The sequence below is a fragment of the Eulemur rufifrons genome, chromosome 16, assembly GCF_041146395.1.
Source record: "Eulemur rufifrons isolate Redbay chromosome 16, OSU_ERuf_1, whole genome shotgun sequence".
Taxonomy (NCBI): Eukaryota; Metazoa; Chordata; class Mammalia; order Primates; family Lemuridae; genus Eulemur; species Eulemur rufifrons.
In genome coordinates this window covers 41,680,694-41,700,953 of record NC_090998.1, presented here as the reverse complement: position 1 = coordinate 41,700,953, position 20,260 = coordinate 41,680,694, and the positions used below count along the sequence as shown (strand labels likewise).

General features: G+C 48.1%; 3 protein-coding genes across 5 annotated transcripts; 1 reads left to right on the top strand and 2 right to left on the bottom strand.

Moving 5' to 3' along the window:
• Positions 1-746: 746 nt before the first annotated feature.
• On the top strand, positions 747-10,510 carry AAAS (aladin WD repeat nucleoporin). 2 transcript variants are annotated; one of them, XM_069489711.1, is made up of 16 exons: positions 773-1,015; positions 1,685-1,812; positions 4,063-4,118; positions 4,402-4,493; positions 4,651-4,697; positions 4,961-5,059; positions 5,373-5,516; positions 7,932-8,052; positions 8,729-8,853; positions 8,989-9,049; positions 9,192-9,282; positions 9,478-9,571; positions 9,659-9,726; positions 9,876-9,957; positions 10,052-10,136; positions 10,263-10,497. In XM_069489711.1, the coding sequence occupies exons 1-16, from the start codon at positions 893-895 to the stop codon at positions 10,488-10,490; spliced, it is 1,644 nt and encodes a 547-aa protein (XP_069345812.1). In that variant the 5' UTR covers positions 773-892; the 3' UTR covers positions 10,491-10,497. The 2 variants fall into 2 exon arrangements, with proteins under 2 accessions (XP_069345811.1, XP_069345812.1); XM_069489710.1 differs by lacking the exon at positions 4,961-5,059 and having other exon boundaries at positions 747-1,015; positions 10,263-10,510.
• A 621-nt stretch (positions 10,511-11,131) lies between these two features.
• MYG1 (MYG1 exonuclease) lies at positions 11,132-16,604 on the bottom strand. Its single transcript, XM_069489366.1, has 7 exons — positions 16,332-16,604; positions 16,029-16,141; positions 13,606-13,765; positions 12,039-12,191; positions 11,790-11,912; positions 11,489-11,670; positions 11,132-11,361 (listed from the first exon to the last, which is right to left on the bottom strand). Exons 1-7 carry the CDS (start codon positions 16,539-16,541, stop codon positions 11,178-11,180), a joined length of 1,125 nt encoding a protein of 374 aa, XP_069345467.1. The 5' UTR covers positions 16,542-16,604; the 3' UTR covers positions 11,132-11,177.
• A 209-nt stretch (positions 16,605-16,813) lies between these two features.
• PFDN5 (prefoldin subunit 5) lies at positions 16,814-20,198 on the bottom strand. Of its 2 annotated transcripts, XM_069489367.1 has the most exons (6): positions 20,097-20,198; positions 19,795-19,897; positions 19,463-19,494; positions 18,137-18,211; positions 17,904-18,009; positions 16,820-17,028 (listed from the first exon to the last, which is right to left on the bottom strand). In XM_069489367.1, exons 1-6 carry the CDS (start codon positions 20,166-20,168, stop codon positions 16,952-16,954), a joined length of 465 nt encoding a protein of 154 aa, XP_069345468.1. In that variant the 5' UTR covers positions 20,169-20,198; the 3' UTR covers positions 16,820-16,951. The 2 variants fall into 2 exon arrangements, with proteins under 2 accessions (XP_069345469.1, XP_069345468.1); XM_069489368.1 differs by lacking the exons at positions 19,463-19,494; positions 19,795-19,897 and having other exon boundaries at positions 16,814-17,028.
• Positions 20,199-20,260: the final 62 nt, after the last annotated feature.

The window sequence follows — 20,260 nt, the reverse complement described above, 5'->3', positions numbered from 1 at the left end:
ACGCCACGACACTCTAGCCTGGGGAACACAGTGAGACTCTGTCTCAAAAAAAAAAAAAAAAGATCAATCTCACTTTTATTCCTAAGTCAGAATGCCTGGTGTGAGTATATCTAGGTCCAACCTCTCTGTGCCTCACTTTCCTCGTGGTGATATAACAGTACCCAGCTCATGAGGTTGTTAAAAAGATTACATAAGCGCTTATTGTAACAAGTGCTCAGGAAATGTTACCCCTTTCCAACTGTCCCCACCTCCCCTTCCAGGACACTTAACCCTGTAGGCCCGGGATTCCTGCCGGCATAGTCCTGCCCCTCCTGAGGTCTCCCCCCTGCCTTTTCTCCTCCCAGAGATTTTTCATCAGCTTTCCAGCCAGCTGCTATGACACAGCCTGTATTTTCCTCTGGAGGATTCACAGGCCTTGGGGGGGGTTAATTAGGTACTTCCCTGAATGTGGCTTATTTTGGCCTTTCCGAGAGCTGAGAGAGTGAGTGGGAGAAGGTGTTGGGGAATTCGGAGCCGGGAAAAACCGTAGTCTCACAGAAAAAACAAAACACAACACAACACAACACAACACAACACACACAACCCTCTCCGGCCAGCCCTTAACCAAAGGTTGGTCCCGCGGATGTGTCCGCGCTGCTCCCCCTCCGGCCGCCAGGAGGCGCGCGAGGAAGCTCCGGAAGTCTGTCCCGGGACTGCGTACGCGTCCTTCTTCCTCCTTAGTCTTCGCCTCACTAATTCTTCGCTTCACTTCCGTTCAGCTTCGCGTCGCCATTTGTCCCTTGCGGCTACCCGTCCGCATACGAATCTAGCCCGGGAACTAAGAGTCGCAGTGGGATCTGTGCTGTCACCGGCGAGGAGTTTGCTGACTTTAGACGTGCTCCGGACCAGCAAGATGTGCTCCCTGGCGTTGTTCCCTCCGCCACCGCCCAGGGGTCAAGTCACCCTATATGAGCACAATAATGAGCTGGTGACGGGCAACAGCTATGAGAGCCCGCCTCCCGACTTCCGGGGCCAGGTGGCGGGGGCGTGGAGGGAGGGGGACCTGCAGGCATGGCGGAGTCGTCAGGGAAAACTGGGGAAAGGAGGCTGCGTGGTGGGGGCGGGGTCGCAGTCTGGCGGACTGGAAACTGCGTGGCCAGGACAGCGAATATCAGGGCTGGAACGTATTGTACCGCTGGAATTGGAGTACAAGAGATGCTGAGGAGCTCTGGGGCGGGCCTAGAGAGGATGGAGAGAATGAGGGCGAATCTAGGGAGTGTGAGGCTGCAGGAGAACTATTAAAAAGTTGCGGGGAGAGAATGAGGGCGAATCTAGGGAGTGTGAGGCTGCAGGAGAACTATTAAAAAGTTGCGGTCAGTATCTGGGAGAACTGGGAAGGCACAATTCGGAACTTTTTTAGTGGTTTTCCTGGGAAGGAAAAGGAAGGCAATTGAGCATTTGCTGTGTAAGGAGACTCGGGTGCATTCTAAAAATGTTTTATTGTTTAACAATCACAGCAACCCTATGAAATACTGTTCTGGTTTTACAGATAAGGGACCTAAGACTTGTTTCCCATACTCACAAGTGCTACTTTGTGGAAAAGGGAAACAGGCTTCTGGAGTCATGGGTTGGAGGTGGCAGGAGTTCAGTAAGGATCTGTGGAGGAGACTGACTTACTGTCACACCCCTCACATCTTTTCTGCAGTGGATCAATCTTCCTGTCCTACACCTGACCAAGGATCCCCTAAAGACCGCTGGGAGGCTGGACCATGGCACAAGGACTGCCTTCATCCATCACCGGGAGCAAGTGTGGAAGAGGTGCATCAACATTTGGTGAGGCATAGCAAAGGATTTCCTGGTCCATGGTCTGCAGATCCTGGAGAAAATGAGGTCACCACCCCTCTGCCTTGGGCTGCTCTTCAAAAGGCTGGGTTTTTTTTCAGGTTCTGTCTTCATCAGAGGTGTATATCATAAATCGTTTCAAATTATCAGTCCTCACTGTGGAACTGAAGGTGTGCCACAGTAGTTCCATTTAATCTTTCTTGCCTTGCCTTCTGGTTTGAGTATGTGAACTTGCTCCCTGCCCCCACCTCATCATATCCTTACCACTTCTGAGCTTTTACCTGAAGCTTGGCAAGATTAGTTATAAGATGGCATTGAATAATCTCATACATAAGCCATTCACTTTTGCACCTGTAGGAGTGGAACCACACGACCAGGGTTCATTTTCTGGCTATGCCACTTTTTAGCTATGTGACTTTGGGCAAGTTACTTAATCACTCTGTCCCTCAGTTTCCTCAACTGTAATATGGAACCTATCTTACAAGGTTGTAGTGATGATTAAATGAGTTAATAGATGTAAAGTACTTAGAGAACAGTGCTTGGCACATACTAATCCCTTCAACGGTTAGCTACTATTATTTTTATTTTTGTTATTACCATTATCATCTGTAAGATCAATTCCTGGGAAGTAAGTCGCTGGGTTCAAAGGGTATATTCATCTGTAATTTGGGGAGCTGTTGCCAAAATAGTCCTTTGTTGAAATTGTACGTATGTATGGTCCCAACAGCAGTGTATGAGTGCCTGTTTCCCAACACATGTGCTATCAAACTTTGATATTTAGTATTGCAGTACACTTTAATTAGCATGTCTCTGTGTGAGAGTGAAGTTGAACATCAATTCATTGTCTGAAAAGGCCTTCATTCCCGGGCTCTTTCTTGCCTCCTACCTCTCCAGCTGCTGCTTCTCAGCCTTTATGGTGACTCCTCTTCCTGATGTTCCTTGAATGTTGGTGTTCCTGGGGTTGCATTTCCAACTGATGCACCAGACCTGGGTGTTCACTTGTTTGACAAGTACTCCTGCTTGGATATTCCACAGACTTCACACATTCAGCATGTTCAAATCTAATCTCTTCATTTCCCTTTCCAAACCTGCTTTTCCCCTGTTTTTCATTTCAAGGAATGATTGTATTTTTTATTCAGGAGTGAGTGGTTTTAGTGTAGGCTCTGGGGTAGATAGACAGTTGAATCCTGACTTTGCTACTTTCTACTTAGGTCACCTTGTTCATATTAATTAACCTCTTCACACCTCTGTTCTCTCATCTAAAAATGCAATGATAACAATACCTATTTTGTAGGGTTGTGATAATGGGTTAATTAGATTATATGAAGCACCTAGCCCAGGGCCTGGCACATTGTAAGCATATTAGCTGATACAACCTAGATGAGTTCAACATAGGTACTACAAAAAAAAAAAAAGGAAAAAATTATCACCTAGATGTTCTTTTGATACTACTCTTTTTCTTACTAATGTCTAGTTAGTCCTCAAACCTTGTTCTTGCTACTTCCTAAGTCTCTCAAATCTGTCTCCTTTTCTCCAACCCCACTGGTTCAGACCACATTCATCATTTTCTAGATTCCTGCAGTAACCTCTTAACTGATTTCTTTCTCTCTATTCTTGTCCTCCTCTAATCTACAGGCAGACTGATCTTTCTTTCCTTTTTTTTTTAATTGAGACAGGGTCTCACTCTGTTGCCCAGGCTGGAGTGTAGTAGCATGATCACAGTTCACTGCAACCCCAACATCTGGCTAATTTTTAAAAAAATTTTTTGTAGATACAGGGTCTTGCTTGTTGCCCAGGCTGGCCTCGAGCTCCTGGCCTCAAGCTGTTCTCTGGCCTTGGCCTCCCGAAGTGCTGGGATTATAGATGTGAGCCACCACACCGGGCCCAGATTGATCTTTCTAAAATACTAATGTGATCAGCTTATTCCTTTGCTTAAAACCCTTCCATGGCTTTTTATTTATTGTCTTAGAGCAAGTCCTGACTCCTTGACCTGCTCACAAAGCCCCAGAAGATTTCTGAGGCTTAGTTGACTCATCTGTAAATGGACAGAATGCCATTCAGAAGATTAGTATGATAAGTAAATGAAAGGGCAATAGATACATAGCGCACCTGGTACGTAGTTGGCACTTAAGAAATGTGAGTGCCTACATTTTTAATACATGTATATTTGAATGAATGAATGAAACTTATAGTGACTGAGTTATCAGAGTAATCTGACTCACAGCTTCCTGTCCTTGTCAGGCGTGATATGGGCGTTTTTGGGGTGCTGAATGAAATTGCAAACTCAGAGGAGGAAGGTAAGTATTTTCCCCTCATGCCTTCTCTAGTGGTTGGATCTCTCCTCCATAGTCTCCGTGAACTCACCTCAACACCTATTTGGCCCAGCCTCTTTCCCTTTAGCACTGTTTTTCCTGTCATCTTCTCTTCTCCCCTTCTACTTACCCAAATAACTCAGTGCGGGCGTCTTGCTGGGCAGAAGGACCTGGGGAGTGCTTGTCCTTGCTTGTCTTTCACCTAAGAGGGTGCCCAGTAAGAGCCCTGTGAAGGGTTTAATTGAGAGCTGCTTCCTCTACCTCACAGTGTTTGAGTGGGTGAAGACGGCATCCAGCTGGGCCCTGGCACTCTGTCGATGGGCCTCCTCCCTCCATGGGTCCCTGTTCCCCCATCTGTCTGTAAGTTTGGCCTTCTCCGTTGCCCCACTTACCCCTTCAGGGCAGGGTTGGGTGTGCTGACTGCATGGGGTGGGAGTGGTTCACTTCCTCTGAGGGAACATTGAGGGGATGCGCTCCCTGTGTCCAAGTGTGTCCTCTATCCACTTTGTTCTTACAGCTCAGGAGTGAAGATCTGATTGCTGAATTTGCCCAAGTCACAAATTGGTGAGTGCATAAGCTCTGGGGCTTTGTGGGAAGGCAGGCCTGACCTTGAAACAACTTCTGGGGAAAGATGTCAAAGCGGAAACTCCTCCTGCTCCTTTCCTGACTGCTCACCACATTCTTATTCCTCCTGCCCCACCCCACCCCCAAAAGGAATACAAGAAAAAGTAGAAAACAACTATCTCCTCAGGGGGAAGGAATCTGAGCCTCTGGGCTGGGGTATGGGTAGGTACAGGTTCTGAAGTTTCATGCTCACTCTGCCTTAGGTCCAGCTGCTGCTTGCGTGCCTTCGTGTGGCACCCCCACACCAACAAGTTTGCAGTAGCCCTGCTAGATGACTCAATCCGCGTGTACAATGCCAACAGGTGTGTGTGGGTGTACCAGGTGGGCTCTGACTTGTCAATCTCCCCTTCCCTCTCCAGCCTTGGTCCCGAGAGAGTCTTGCAGTTCCTGAGCCTGGTCCACAGGGCTTCTTCCAGAACTGGGGTCAGGCAAGCTCCGTAACTGGATATGTCCTCTTTCTGGACCTAATCTTTATCCTCTCCTTCTGTCCCATAATGTCCCTGAGCCCTGGATGGATCCGCTTTCTTCTCTGTGGCTTTCCATCCTTAACTGCTCTGTGGTCCCCTGAGCTTTAGTGTCCTGGCTTTGACTCAGTCCCCTACCCTTTCACTTCAGCACTATCGTACCCTCCCTGAAGCACCGGCTGCAGCGAAATGTGGCGGCTCTGGCCTGGAAGCCCCTCAGTGCCTCTGTCTTGGCTGTGGCCTGCCAGAGCTGCATTCTCATCTGGACCCTGGACCCTACCTCCTTATCTACCCGGTGAGTCCTGCCAGCCTGTCTTCCCTTGGCCTGAGGGTTGTAGCCATGCTGGCGTTAGTGGGTGGTGAGAATGTCTGGAAAGAGAAGTTCTTTGTCCTCATGAAACTTCCCAGGGCTATGGGAGAAGCTAATCTAAGGTCAAGGTGGGTTGCTGAGAATGCTGTCATCTAGAGAAAGGGACAGAATTTGGGGCTTTGGGGATTGTGGTGAGAATATACCTATGGATCATGGGGTGGAAAGATTGTCTTTTTCAGAAGATTGTCTAATAGAGTAAAGGAAGGGTGAAGGGAATGAGTCCACAAAAGATTAGAAACCAATGAAATTGGAAAAAGAACCCCATGAGAACTAACTAAAAATAAAACCAGAAACTTGTTCTTTAAATTATGAATAAAGGCCAGGTGTAGTGTCTCATGCCTGTAATCCTAGCACTTCGGGAGGCAAGGCAGAAGGATAACTTGAGGCCAGGAGTTCAAGACCAGCCTGAGCAACATAGCGAGACCCTCTCTCTACAAAAAATAGAAAAATTAGCCGGGCTTGGTGGTGTGCGCCTGTAGTCCCAGCTACTCGGGAGGCTGAGGCAGGAGCATTGCGTGAGCCTAGGAGTTTGGGGTTACAGTGAGCTATGATGAAGCCACTGCACTCTTGCCTGGATGACAGAGCGAGACCCTGTCTCAAAAGAAAAAAAAAAAAATTATGAATAAAGAAGAAAATCTTTGGGGCAGCCTAATTAAGGAAAAAAAGAAAACCAAAGTTTTTCAGAATTGGAAAGGAATAACCACAGATATGGAAGAAAACAGAATAATTAGAAAAGTAACACATTTAGGCCAGCAAATTTGAAAATCTAAAGGAAATATTTGATTTTCTAGCAAAATATAAGTTATCAAAGTGGATTATTGTAGAAATTGAAAAGTGTGAGCTCTACCATTAAAAAAAGATGCCAGGCTGAGATGGTTTTATGAGAGTTCAATCTAATTGTCAAAGAATAGATCTTTGACACAATAATAATGATAACATCTCTGTATTATTTGAACTATTCCAGATCATTGAAAAATTTGGAAAGCCTTCTGATTTTGTTCCTTTTAATAAAGTTTTTATTTTGGAATTTTAAATTTGTAGAAAAGTTCAAAGACAGTACAGAGTTTCAGTATATCCTTTACCGTTTCTTCCATTGTTAGCATCTTATATTATTACCATGTAATATTTGTAAAAACGAAGAAACTGACTTTGTACATTGTTACCAACTAAATTCCAGACTTAATTTAGATTTCACCAGTTCTTCTGTTAATGTCCTTCTTTCTGTTGCAGGATCCATCCTGATTTATTTTTATAAAGCTAATGTAACCATAATACCTAAACCTGACAACAGCTAGTACAAGAAGATATATGAACATAGATTTAAAAACCCTGAATAAAATATTAGTAGAGTCCAAAAACATTAAAAACAATCTGCCAGCTGGGTGCAGTGGCTCACTCCTGTAATCCTAGCACTCTGGGAGGCCGAAGTGGGAGGATCACTTGAGCTCAGGACTTCGAGACCACCCTGAGCAAGAGCGAGACCCCCATTTCTACTAAAAATAGAAAAAATTAGCCAGGCATGGTGGTACACGCCTATAGTCCCAGCTACTCGGGAGGCTGAAGCAGGAGGATCGCTTGGGCTCAGGAGTTTATTGTAAAGTTGGAAAGAATAAGTTGTACATCAGTGACCTAAGACCTCCTTAGAGCTAAAAGTGGTTATATTATAGTTAGGTGGAAAGGGGAGAGGGTGGCATTATTTCAGGTAGTAGCCTGTACCTACTGTAAGGCCATGTTTGTGGCTCTGGAAATGCAAAGCTGAAGAAGACACAGGAGGTGCTCTCAGGCGGTTCCCACCTAGCGATGGAGGTCAGTCCATGTGTGGCATCTTCATGATAAGCAGCAAAAAGTGTGGAGCACAGAGGTGGGAGACATTCTGACGAGGAAGGGCAGAAAGGCAGTTGTGGAGGGTAGGGAGTTCTGGGAGTGCTAGATAACTCAGAGGTTGGAAACTTGAAGTAAGGCCGTAGATTATCCCTGGATGGATGGCCGGGCTGGACGGCTTGTGGGGAGAGGGCATGACATCTTCCCAGCATACCACCTTCTAGCTTGACTGGTCTTCTTGAGGCCTGCAGTGAAAGCTTACTCCCTTTCACTCTGGCCTCGAGACTGCACGTGACCTGTTCTCTGTAGACCTGCTGCTAGTGACTTTACCCTTTCTTCTTTCACTTTTTTTCCCCTCTTTAACTTCCATGATCCTTATTCGTTTTCCTCCACCTGGATTTGGGCTCAGAGGGGCATTGGGATTGGAAAGTTTAGGCAGGGCAGGAGGAGGCAGGGAAATAGAATCATGGGGCTTTCTTGTCGTTTTCTGACTCCTTACCTTCCGTTTCTCCTTGGCAGACCCTCTTCTGGCTGTGCCCAAGTGCTGTCTCACCCTGGGCACACACCTGTCACCAGCTTGGCCTGGGCCCCCAGTGGGGGGCGGCTGCTCTCAGCTTCACCTGTGGATGCTGCCATCCTAGTGAGTTGGCCCCCACCCCTCAGCCTCGAGAAAAGCACATTCTTCAACTCATGGTGGAAGATATGGGGGAAGGAGAGTGATCACCGTCCATTTAGTCTTGAACCTATCCAGGAAAGGAGCTTTACCATCCAGACTACTCAGATTTAAAATTCTGCCTGCTGCAGTTGTAAACATAAACATAAACCATGCCCTCATGTTTTGTTTTGTTTTTTTTTTCTTTTAGACTTTATTTATTTAGTTTTTTGAGACAAAGTCTCGCTCTGTTGCCCTGGCTAGAGTACAGTGGTGCAATCATAGCTCACTGCAACCTCAAACTCTTGGGCTCAAGCGATCCTCCTGCCTCAGCCTCCCCAGTAGCTGGGACTACAGACATGCACTATCACGCCCAGCAAATTTTTCTGTTTTTTGTGTAGACAAGGTCTTGCTTTTGCTCAAGCTGGTCTCAAAGTCCTGAGCTCAAGTGATCATCCCACCTTGGTTTCCCAGAGGGCTAGGATCACGGCAGCCTGCCTCTTTTAGACTTTTAAAAACAGAACCAATGTACCTTTATTCTCAACCGTCCTGTTCCTGCTTTCTCTCCTTTTTGGTTTTTTGTATGTTAAAGAGGGCAGCCCACTGGTGAGATGATAGGATGCTTGAGTTTTCTGTCTCACACTCCTGCCCCGAACTCTCCTAGGTGTGGGATGTCTCAACAGAGACCTGTGTTCCCCTTCCCTGGTTTCGAGGAGGTGGGGTTACCAACCTGCTCTGGTCCCCAGATGGCAGCAAAGTTCTGGCTACCACTCCTTCAGCTGTCTTTCGGTGAGTGGGAGAAGGGTAGAGGGAGTCCGGCCCTAGAGAAAGGCACTTGGCTCCTGGAACCTCTGCCAAGGGGAGGTAGGTCCAAGTTTTGGAACCTAGAGGCCCTAAGCTGTCATTTGCTTCTCTCTGGCTCAGAGTCTGGGAGGCCCAGATGTGGACTTGTGAAAGATGGCCTACTCTGTCAGGGCGCTGTCAGGTAAGAGGGAACTGTGACTCACAGAAGCTGGGGAGATGATTCCAAGGGGCCCCTGATCCCTCAAGCCTGCCACCTCTACTTCTTTCCCTCCTACATTCCCCTATAGACCTCCCTTCTTCTGCCTTTTGCTCCTTGACCTCAGACTGGCTGCTGGAGCCCAGATGGAAACAGACTGCTGTTCACTGTTTTGGGGGAGCCACTGATTTACTCCTTGTCATTCCCAGAACGTTGTGGTGAGTTAGGGCAACACTTTAGGATGCAGACTATCTGGGGTGGTCAGAGCGGGGCAGCAGCCTTCTGTAAGATGCTACTCTGAGGGATAAGTATAGATGTTTAGACTTCAAGAGTGTTGATGCCTGTGATGAGCTGGTCAGGGACTAGTGAGAGGCCCACTTGCTGCACATGAGAATGTCTGCTCTTATCCACAGGTGAGGGAAAGGGGTGTGTTGGAGGTGCGAAGTCAGCAACAATTGTGGCAGATCTGTCTGAGACAACAGTACAGACACCAGATGGTGAGAAGAGGTGAGCTGAGTGGTTGAGGGAGCAGCAGTGAATGGAAGAGGGGAGGAACTACACTCAACTCTCCTAACCTCCTGTCCTCACCCACAGACTTGGGGGAGAGGCCCACTCCATGGTCTGGGACCCCAGCGGGGAACGTCTGGCTGTGCTCATGAAAGGTAAGAGGCAAGGATGAAGGGCTTTGTTCAGGCCACAGCCATCAGCCACGTTACTCAATTGCATGCCCTGGCCTGGAGTTAGTTCTCTGTCCCTGCCCTGGAACTCTGCCTTCCGAATATTTTCCTATTCCGGGAGCTGTTTCTTACAGGAAATCCAAGGGTACAGGATGGTAAACCAGTCATTCTCCTTTTCCGCACTCGAAACAGCCCTGTGTTTGAGCTTCTTCCTTGGTAAGTGCCGGGCAGGGCCCTAGAAGGTCTGGGCTCGTCACCAGCCTCCCTGTACCAAACCCACATCTACTACACTCACATTTTTTTCTCCTAGTGGCATTATCCAGGGGGAGCCAGGAGCCCAGGCCCAGCTCATCACTTTCCATCCTTCCTTCAACAAAGGGGCCCTGCTGAGTGTGGTGAGTATGCCAGGCTGCTGAATTTTGGGGGGTGGGGTGGGGAAGCTGAGGGTCTGGGCTTCTGTGTGGTTCTGCCAAGTGGCCTTTGGTCCCAGGCTCTGATACTTTTCTTTCCCCTCTCTGTAGTGCTGGTCCACAGGCCGAATTGCTCACATCCCTCTGTACTTTGTTAATGCCCAGTTTCCACGTTTTAGCCCAGTGCTTGGCCGGGCTCAAGAGCCCCCAGCTGGGGGTGGAAGCTCTACTCATGACCTGCCCCTCTTTACTGAGACATCCCTAACCTCTGCCCCTTGGGACTCTCTCCCAGGGCCCCCACCTGCTCGGCCCCATTCCTCTCATCCCCATACCCAATAATAAAAATGTCTTGTTTTCCACTCAATTACCATACTCTGACTTTTCCAAGGAGTTGCACTGGGGCATGGTTGGGGGGCAGCATAGACTTTGGGCTAAGGTCCTACTCTGTTACTTTTTAGCTACTTCTGTGAATTTGGTCAAGTTATATAACCCTAAGGACATGGATGGTTTTCAATGATTTGGAAAGCAAAGCTGAGAAGTTAGTGTGAAGGAAGGTAATACCTAGCATTGGGTTATACACTATTCCCAAGTTTGAGCCAGTTCTCAGAATGGTGTAGGGCAGTGGTCCCCAACCTTTTTGGCACCAAGGACCTTTTTTTTTTTTTTTTTGAGACAGAGTCTCACTCTGTTGCCTGGGCAAGTGCCGTGGAGGCTGGTCTCCAACTCCTGAGCTCAAGCTATCCTTCTGCCTTGGTCTCCCAGAGCACTAGGATTATAGGCATGAGCCATCGAACCCAGCCAAGGACCATTTTCATGGAAGATAAGTTTTCCATACATGGGGGCGGGGGGTGGGGGGATGGTTTCAGGATGATTCAAACAGATTACATTTATCGTGTACTATATTCTTATTACATTGTAATATATACTTAAATAATTATACAACTCACTATAGGTTGGGGACCCCTGGTGTAGGGCAATAATGGGTCAAACACTAGGTCAGTATGAGATGGAAGAAATTTTACTGGACTAGGGGGTTTGTGGGAGGTGTGGGCGCTGGGCCAAGGTAGCACGGGCCATGTTCAAGGCACCCTCTCGGGTGTGGTGCCCACCAATGAAGCCGCTGGCATGGACGAAGATGCAGCCAGGGATCCCACTGACCTGGTCCAGGGCCTTGTCCCGAAAACCTCGCCAGGGCTCTGGCAAAGGCAGCCTACAAATGAGCAGAAAGAGGGAGTTGGTGGGAGCAAATGGAGGCCTAAGGAGCCAAGAGAAAGGGGGAGCAGAGTAGAGGTCAAGGTTAGCAGCCTTCTCTAACAGTCTTCTCCTTGGGGCCTCACCGGCTTTGGAATGAGTGGGGCTCCTTGGGCACACACTGTACCCGCCACTGTCCAGCCTGGTCAGTGTAGATAACAAAGGTGATGGCAACCGGGGGAGACAGCCCAGATTCCAAGTGGTAGAGGTGCTCCTTCCAGGGACATCCTCCTTTTGCCAGTTCCACTATCTCCCCACTTGGATCCACCTGAAAAGGAAGTGGAGCACAGCTAGAAGGTTTAGGGTAGAAGCAGGAGCCCCTGTTTCCCAGCAGCCTGTCAGCAGTCACTGATCCCCAAGCCACAATGCCTCCTCCTAGGCCTGTACCTGAAATCGCTGGGCCAGGGCCTCTTCCACCAAGGCCCGTGCTGGCAGCCAGCTATGTTGGTAGAAATCCAGTCTCTGCAGAAACTCCTCTTTAACCAGATCCATTGCACGCTTGAACCCTGCCTGGGAATGGCAGGAATCAGAACTATGGTGCTGGCCCAAACTTTGAATTTGCTAGGGCTTAGGAGGAACAAACACTCCCAAGGTTCTTACACGTCTCAGCGTCTCTTTCCCAGGGGCCCCCCTTACCTCAGTGTCTTGATCAGGCTGGTTCCAGGTAGGATTAAGCCGAGCAACCCGGGCACTCAAGGTAGTGGTCAGTGCATATCGAGGCTCCCCCTCCTCCCACTGAGAGATCCCATTGTCCACTGCGTCCACCTCCTCCACAAAGTTCTCGTACATCTAAGGCAGGGGAAATGCTCTTGAGGCTACCTGCCATTTGTGTAGTCTTACAGGTTTCAAAGTATGTTTGTACACTCTTTCATTTAATCTTCACAATAGCCGTGTGAGGATCGCAACATTAATAGGTTGAGGAAAGGAAGAATTGGGAGTTCAGTGGCTTGTTCAAGGTTAGAGAACTAATAGTGCTGGGACTGGAATTCAAATCACTTGATTTCTAATCCAGTGCTCACTCTAGTGCACAAAGCCAAGGCCAACATGTGGGGGCTACTGACTTTTGAACAAGGAAGGTCTCCAGTTGCTAGGGGGGCTCTGTGGGAGTGGATCCTGATGGGGAGTGGGGTGGGTAAATCTCCAGGTGGGCTGAGTAGTCTATTCAGTGACATCGTTAAGGAGGCACAGGAGGGCCTGGTCAAGCACAAAAGTCAAGTGCTGGACTAGACCTCAAGAGCTGGACGTGGGGTTATGGGTTCCAGGGAAGCCTGTAATGTGCCACATGACATCAGCAGTTGCTGCATCTCCTGAGCCTGAAGAAGTGGGAAGATAATGCCTCAGGACTCTCAGGGCAGAAATAATATGGGATGTGTTTTATGCAAAACTGCCCTATAAAATAGGGCTCCATAGGGATACACCTGTGGTATGTAAAAAAGTGCTACTCAGGGAGAGCTGAAAAAGTTGGGTCTGGGTGCCAACCTTATGCATCCAGAGTCAGTTGCTTAGAAACCCTTCAGCAGTGGAAGGGAAAATTGACCCAGGCAGTTGAAAAACCTTCCAAAAACTTTAGTCATGGCAGCATTAGATGGATAAGCTAAAACAGACCTGAACTCAATAGCCTACAAGCAGGAAATACAGCTGCCTAATCAGGTGTGACCTGTGCAGTGCACAGGAGAAGGGTTAAGTACGTGTCCTTTGATCTGATATGCATGCCAGGGTTATTAGTCTGTTCCCTCCCTAGTAGCAAGAAGCTGCTTGCAGAGGACCCTGCTGGAACCTGAAGATATTTTCATAATAAAACTCTTCCTAGCTGAGCTTCCCAACTCTTGGGCCACCAGTGAATTACCGTGGTCCCTAAGATATGCTCCCCTTAACCTTCAGGGCAGCCAGAAACTCTCAGCTCTGTTTCCCTAAAAGTGCTAAACAATCATATGTGTATCAAAAAGATTAGGAAATGCTGCTTTTATGGTTTTCAAAGCCCTTCCCCACATATTATGTCATCACTTCTCACAACCACCCCAGGATACAGGCAGGGAAGAGACCACCAATCCCTTCTGAGCCTGACTGAGGGAGAGGATGAGTGTTGGGCCCACTATAGGCCAGGAACCCTGATCTGAGGCCCAGTTCTCCGAGTGGCATGAGTGCCACTCCCAGCTGGCCTGGTGGAGACATACGTGAGACATCTCTGTCCTCAGGTCCCCACCTTATCATAGAGGGTGCCCACCATGCTGTCCTCTTCACTAGTGCCCAGCAACTGGGCCAGCAGCTTGTGCCCGAAGTGCAGATAGATGAGTCCCGCACTGCTCAGCTTGGTCTGCCACGGCTTCCCAGGGGACAGGGAGCTCATGGTCTCTGTGAAAGACCTGAGGAGCAGAGGGAGGCAGGGCTGAGGAGGAGGAGCTGGCCCAGTTAACCCACAGTGTGTGTGTACATATATGTGCATGTGTAGACCCTAGTGGAGGGGGGCAGGATGGGGAATATTGCCAGAGTTGGGAGGAGAAAGCCTGGCTGGGAAGGTTTTTGCTTTTCCTTGGGTCAACATGGCCCTCGACTAGAGCCTCCATTCATGCATTCATTCAACAGTGGTTAACTCATTTATCAGACATTAGGGATAAAAAAACCAAGAGCCTGTCCTTGTATTCAAATTCATCTGCTGGAGGCAGACAAACCACTACCAAGTAAGCGAGTACTCCAGCTAGGTATATAAGGAAAAGGAGGGAGGGGATGAGGCAAGGGTTCAAAAGGAGACCCTTCACACCAGTCCTGAGAGATGAATTAGTGGGTGTTCATCACACAAAGCATGAAGGAGCAAAAGCCTTCTGAGTAGAGGGAACAACATGTATGATGGCTAATAGACAAGTCTATTCGTGGAACTGCAAGAAAGGCAGCTCAGGTGTGGGGAGTGAGTGGCTAAAGATAAGGCTGGAAGGGCAGGCAGGCGCCAGACATGGCAGGTCTCATATGCCCTCCTTTAGAGTTAGGATTTTATCTGTAGGTACGGGGGGGGGGGGGGGGGGGGTGCGGAATTTTAAGCAGGCAGGTGCATGTCAAACACTGCACCAGCCAGCAAAGACAACAGATGCAAAAAGATTACCTGCAATGATCCAGGTGAGTTAAGAAGGCAGGAATTTGAGCAGTGGGACAGAAAATAGGAAAAGGTATGATAAATGTTAGAAGTTGAAACTACAGCCGTGATTTAAGTATTAAGTAAATATGAGTGTTTATAAAATATTCACAAGTTATAAAGACAAATGATATAGTAACCCCTCCAAAGTTCAAAAAGAAGCAAAACTAAATATACTGTTGATGGAAACAAATGTGCTAAACTATACATAAGAACAAGGGTATGATGAACACAAAAATTTAGGGTACTGCTTACTTCTGAGGAGAGGTAGGGGACAGGATAGGGAAGAAGCACACAGGTATAGATGCAACGGTAATGGCAGTGTTCAAGTTCTTAGGCTGGGAGATTGGTTCATGGGTATTCACTTTATGTTTGATATTGTAGAAATGTTATAGTCTTATGTTTCAAATAAGGTATAATTTTTAAGTGTATATAAATAAAACAATCTGAAAAAAGGAGTGGTCAGTAAAGCCAAGTCCCACAAAGAGGTTAAGGTGAGAGACGCTATGCCAGCTCCCTGGTTTGGTGCTGAGGATGCTGGTGCCTGAGCAGTTCCGGGGGAGTTTGGGAAAGAGTGGGCTGGAGGGGAATGAACTGGAAGGGAAGAGGTGGAGCCAGGGTCAGCTATTTTTTGAAAAGTAGCTGAGTCCTGAGGAGGAGAGATTAGGCTATAAATATTAGGAGAGTTTCCTCCTGATAACATTTACAAAGGTAACCTGTACACTTAAAAAAAAAAAAGAAACACAGACTTAAAACATAATCCCTCAGAGGTAATTACTTTTAATTGTGTAGTATAATTGAGGGTTTTGTTTTTTATTCACTCCTTTGTTTCTTTTCAAGATGGAAGATGCCTGAGCAGGGTTTTAAGCTGTAGAGAAGGAGAAGTAGAAACACTGGTGGTAGGATTGTGACACGAAGTTCCAAAGAAAAAAGTAATAGATTGGCTAAAAGGCAGAAGATTAACCTCCAACAGAAGGAAACAACTTTTCCTGAATTGGTAGGAGGAAGCTGAGAATGTCTGGGGGTGGGAAACTGAGGAAATACATGCAGGAAAAGCTCAATTTCCTTTAGGAGGAGGCAGGGATTTCTCAATGGAAGGGTGTAAATGAAGTAGACGACTACATACATTATAACTGTCACCGAGTGCCACAGTCACGTGGGCCCAGTGGTCAGGTGAGGCATTCATGAGGCACATGAATGGATTAATCCCAAATGGGCTAATAAGCCCATTAGCTGGGGTGATGACAGTGCTGGTGGGGGTAAAAACCTAAGCCAAGGAAAGAAGTGAGTCAGGAGGAGCCTGAGGGATGCACTGGGAATCAAGGGAAGTCCAAGGCCAGAGAGATGGGCGAGGAGCACACAGAGCTGAAAGGATGGCTGTAGTCCCAATGGGACACAGGAGTTTGATTTCAATGATGAGGCCCTTCGCTGACAGTGACCACGGCTGTGGATGGCTGAACTGGAGCACAGAGAAAGCTAAAGAAATAGTATCTGGAACTCACCTCTGGTGATGGTCATATCGGTGTCTCTGAGGGTCGTACTCGCCGCCCACATCCACCACGATGTCACACGAAGCCAGTTTTTCGGGATCCCGGGTCCGAACAATCTCTGCATCCTGTGGGGGCCATAGGTGACGCGTCTGCCAGGGGCCTGGCGGGTAGGGGATTAATGTTGGGTTTCCAGGGGATGCAGGGTGGGCAGGAGGGGTGCTCGGGCTGCGTCAGCTACCAGAGGAAGCCCGTTAAAGGAAGGCGGCCCGCCCCGGAGGCCCGCAGCCAGTCCCAGAGCCAGTTTCGCGGACGTACCCGGTACTCTGGGAGGAGGCGAAGCAATGCGCATGCCAGCGCCTCGTCGCAGTGGAAGGTGCCGTTGTGCGTCCCGATCCGGAGCGGTGCCATGAGGTTGCTGCGGGGTCGTTTGGGGGGCACGACGAACTCTGGGTTAAGCATGCGGTGCCACGTTCGGGGTAGCGGCGGCGGCGGCGTTAAAAGACAGCGAAAGCGGCAGCATCCCATGCAGCCCGCTCGTGGGAAGGCGGAAGCACCAACCCGGAAGGAGAAGCGCGCAGGCGACCGCACTTCCGCTTGTCCACCGTTCCCATGGCAACCGGCTCCGCAGACAGAGCACGCAGCCCCGCGCAGGATTTCTCCCCGGCTAACCAAATGGCTCCGGGGTGGAGCCTTCAAGAAGATCGGGCATCTCCTCTTGCTGATCAGGCTCTGGGGAGGGACCCAAACTCTCGACTACCCCTATCCCATTTCATCACCAGGCCCTTGCTTAAAGCAAGAAAACACCAATATTCTGCCCAGCTTGCATATTTATTGGCATTACAAGACCCTTCCCTTCCCCGACGCCAGGAAGGCACGCCCACAGAGTCCCAGGCCCCTGAAGCAGAGTTCCTCTGCCCCATTTCTGCAACAAACTCTCAGGCCTTAGCAGTAGTCTGAGCTGCCCCCAGGGCTGTGAGCTGCTGAATCTTCTGGCTCATCATTTCCATGACAGCTGTTGGTGGGGGGGGAAAAAAAAGACTCAGATACTGGTTAGAAGCTAACTGGAGAACCTAGAGTTAAGGAAAAGTGAAAGAGAAGTTTAAGGATAGGCAGACAACCAACTCCAGATTGCTAATAAAACTTAGCACAGTGATCCACTGTGGTGGTCACACACTAACACAAATTTAGAGTCCACAATGTGTGGGTCAATACGCTAACCACTGGGATATAAAAATGAACACAATATGGTATTAAATGAGTCAGACATAACCAGAAAATTACAACGTGGAAAGGTTTTTGCCTTTAGAACAGTGGTTCCCAACCCTGACTGTAACAGAATCATGTGGGGAGCTTTTTAAAAAACATTGACCCCATTCAAAGCAAGCCAAGGAGTAAAAGCAAAAAAAAAAAAAAAAAAGTAAAAAAATAAAAATAATTAACACTGACCTCTAAGACCACTCCCCTTCTCCCCACTTCGAGGTTGATTTAGTTGGTCTGAAGTGCAGCCAAACTTTCTTTCTAAACTTCCTGAGTGATTCTAATATGCAGTGAAGGTTGTAATTGCTAGCTAGTATTTAGTTAGTAGTATGTTTCCTTCCTGTGTGTTCATTTACACGCATCTCATTCCCCGTTCCATCCCCATTAAATAGGAGTTCCACACAAGCACAAAGACAGATTTCCTTCCTCTAAATTTCTCAAACACCCAACCCAGGAATCTACAAAGAGTGGGTATGCAATACACAGATTTTGGAGAATAACACATCAAGATGCCAAAGGAAACAAAGACACAGTTTTAATCCAGCAAAGCGGATCCCCCCATGTTTCACACTGGAGTGCATGTTATTATGGAGACAGATGCAGTCAAAAGGTCCCCCAAGCAGAGCTTACCCTGTTTCATGGCGTGCTTTTCCTGGAGAGCTGGCTGGATTTTCTCCATCTGCTTGGTTAGGAAGTCTATTTTCCTCTTGAAGAAGTCCTTGGCATCCTCAGCGGTCTGCAAGATCAGAGGCAAATGAGGAGCTAAATGGAGACACCTCACCCCCACCCCCATGCACTTTAGATCTTCCCCTAAATTCCCCTTCTCTGTTCAGAGGGGCATCCACATGCTTCCTCCCACTCACCTTCTCTACATAGTAGCCAGTTCCCACATCAATGAGCACGTGTTCTACATCATGTAGCTTCCCAGGGACATACATCTGAGAAGCAAGGATTAAGGGAAAAACTAGCAAGCATGAGCCACGATTCCCTGTCACCTAGGCTGCTTGGCCTCGTAAGACCCTCCTTTTCCTAAAAAGCTATAACGCACGAGGACTGAATAATCTGGAGGCCTTAGAACTATACCTCTAACTCCAAATGGAGAGAGACAGAAAAGTTGGTTCCTTATGTAGAAAATGATATATGCTGGAATCTTGTTTTGTCCTGATCCCATCTCCCATCCTCCAAGCCGTTCTTGCAGTTCTTCCCATTAGCCTCTCCAGAATGCCTAGAAATAACGTTTTCCTATTGCTCTAGAGTAGTACAAGTGCAAAGCCAGCCTCAATTCCCCTCAACACCCTCAATCATGAACTAGCTAATTCCTGATGGATTTAATATTTAGTCTTTAACCATTCCCTACTACAATGTTATTCCTGTGTTTCTTTCAGCCTGTCACTTCTCAGACTACAGATTAAAGGTGCCCTATTGCCATAACTTGCTCATTCAAGTAAAACATTCAATAGGTAGACACAATCCAGGTTTCTTAATGACAGCACTTTAGGAATGAGCCACAATTAAGCTGAAATCAAGGATTAATAAACAGGCCAGGCAGGCTGGCTCACGCCTGTAACCCTAGCACTCTGGGAGGCCAAGACAGGAGGATCGCTTGAGGTCAGGAGTTCAAGACACCTAAGCAAGAGCAAGATCCCGTCTCTACTAAAAACAGAAAAAATTAGCTGGGCGTGGTGGCATGCGCCTGTAGTCCTAGCTACTCAGGAGGCTGAGGCAGAAGGATTGCTTGAACCCAGGAGTTTGAGGTTGCTGTGAGCTAGGCTGATGCCACACTCTAGCCTGGCAACAGACAACAGAGTGAGACTCTGTATAAAAAAAAAAAAAAAAAAATTAATAAAGCCAACCTCCCTGTTTCATACTCTCCTATTCTTCTATTGCCTGTCTTCTAAGTTATTAGCAAAAGTATAAACTAGCAGCTTTACCTTCATATTAAATAACCTCAAATAGCAAAGGGAAATACCACACCTCAACTTTACATACTCGTTGGCATTAGCTAGATGTTGATCTGAAGTCAGATAAGAGAGGTGTATACAAGCGTGTATATTACTCTTATTAGAGTATTCTCAAAATCGTGGGAGATACTCTGGAGTAATCAAAACTACCCCCCCCCATTTTTTTGTGGGGAGTGTGAGGGAGAAAGGGAGAAGGCAGCCCGGTAGCAGTTACTGTGGAAAGGATACAGAACTCGTCAGTGGGACGAGTAATTCTTTCCCTGTGAAAGCAATGAAGACAAACACCTGGACAAGGTTGGGAGCTCCAACGTTAAGACGTTAAAGGGAGTTCCAACAGGGCACAGTGCCCACAGACAGTGTGAAAAGAATGGCAACAGGGGCAGAGAAATGTCCTGTACATTTCAAATCTGGTAGGCAACATGCAATGGGCTCATGAAGCGGTACACAATACGTAATGGGTTGTTCTCTCATCTCAGGTAAAGAAAGCTGGATTAGGAAGGGGGACGAGAGAAACAGGCTCACCACATTCCCCAGGTTACCCTCACCCCTCTACCCCATACCCTCGTTGCTCTTGTTCAGCACGTTCAGACAGTCCTTGGCTTCCACATACTTGGTCTGTACCACCTTGAGCTGGGCAATGGACGTGGACAAGAACTCCACTTCCTACAAAGAACGGGAAACAGGATCAAGGTGGGGACAGAGGAGAGAAGAGCACGCCGAAGAGGGGGCGGGTCCTGGGACCGGAGAGGGTTTTCGCCAGGAAAAGGAAGCCTCCCAAACTGGGAAGGAATGGGGGGTGAGGGAGTATGCGTGGGCAGTGGGATGTGTGGCGGGAAAGAGGTGCCTCTGGGGCCTTCCCTACCTGGTCTAGCTGATTCTTTAGCATTTCTAGCTGCGGCAGATTCAGCTCCGTGATGTTAATCGACTGCGCCATGTTGGGAAGGAGGACTAAAGAAGAGGAAGCCGGCTGGCGAGCAACGCTCTAGCCGTCATCTGCGCATCTCGATGGCTGCGCCCGGGGGCCTA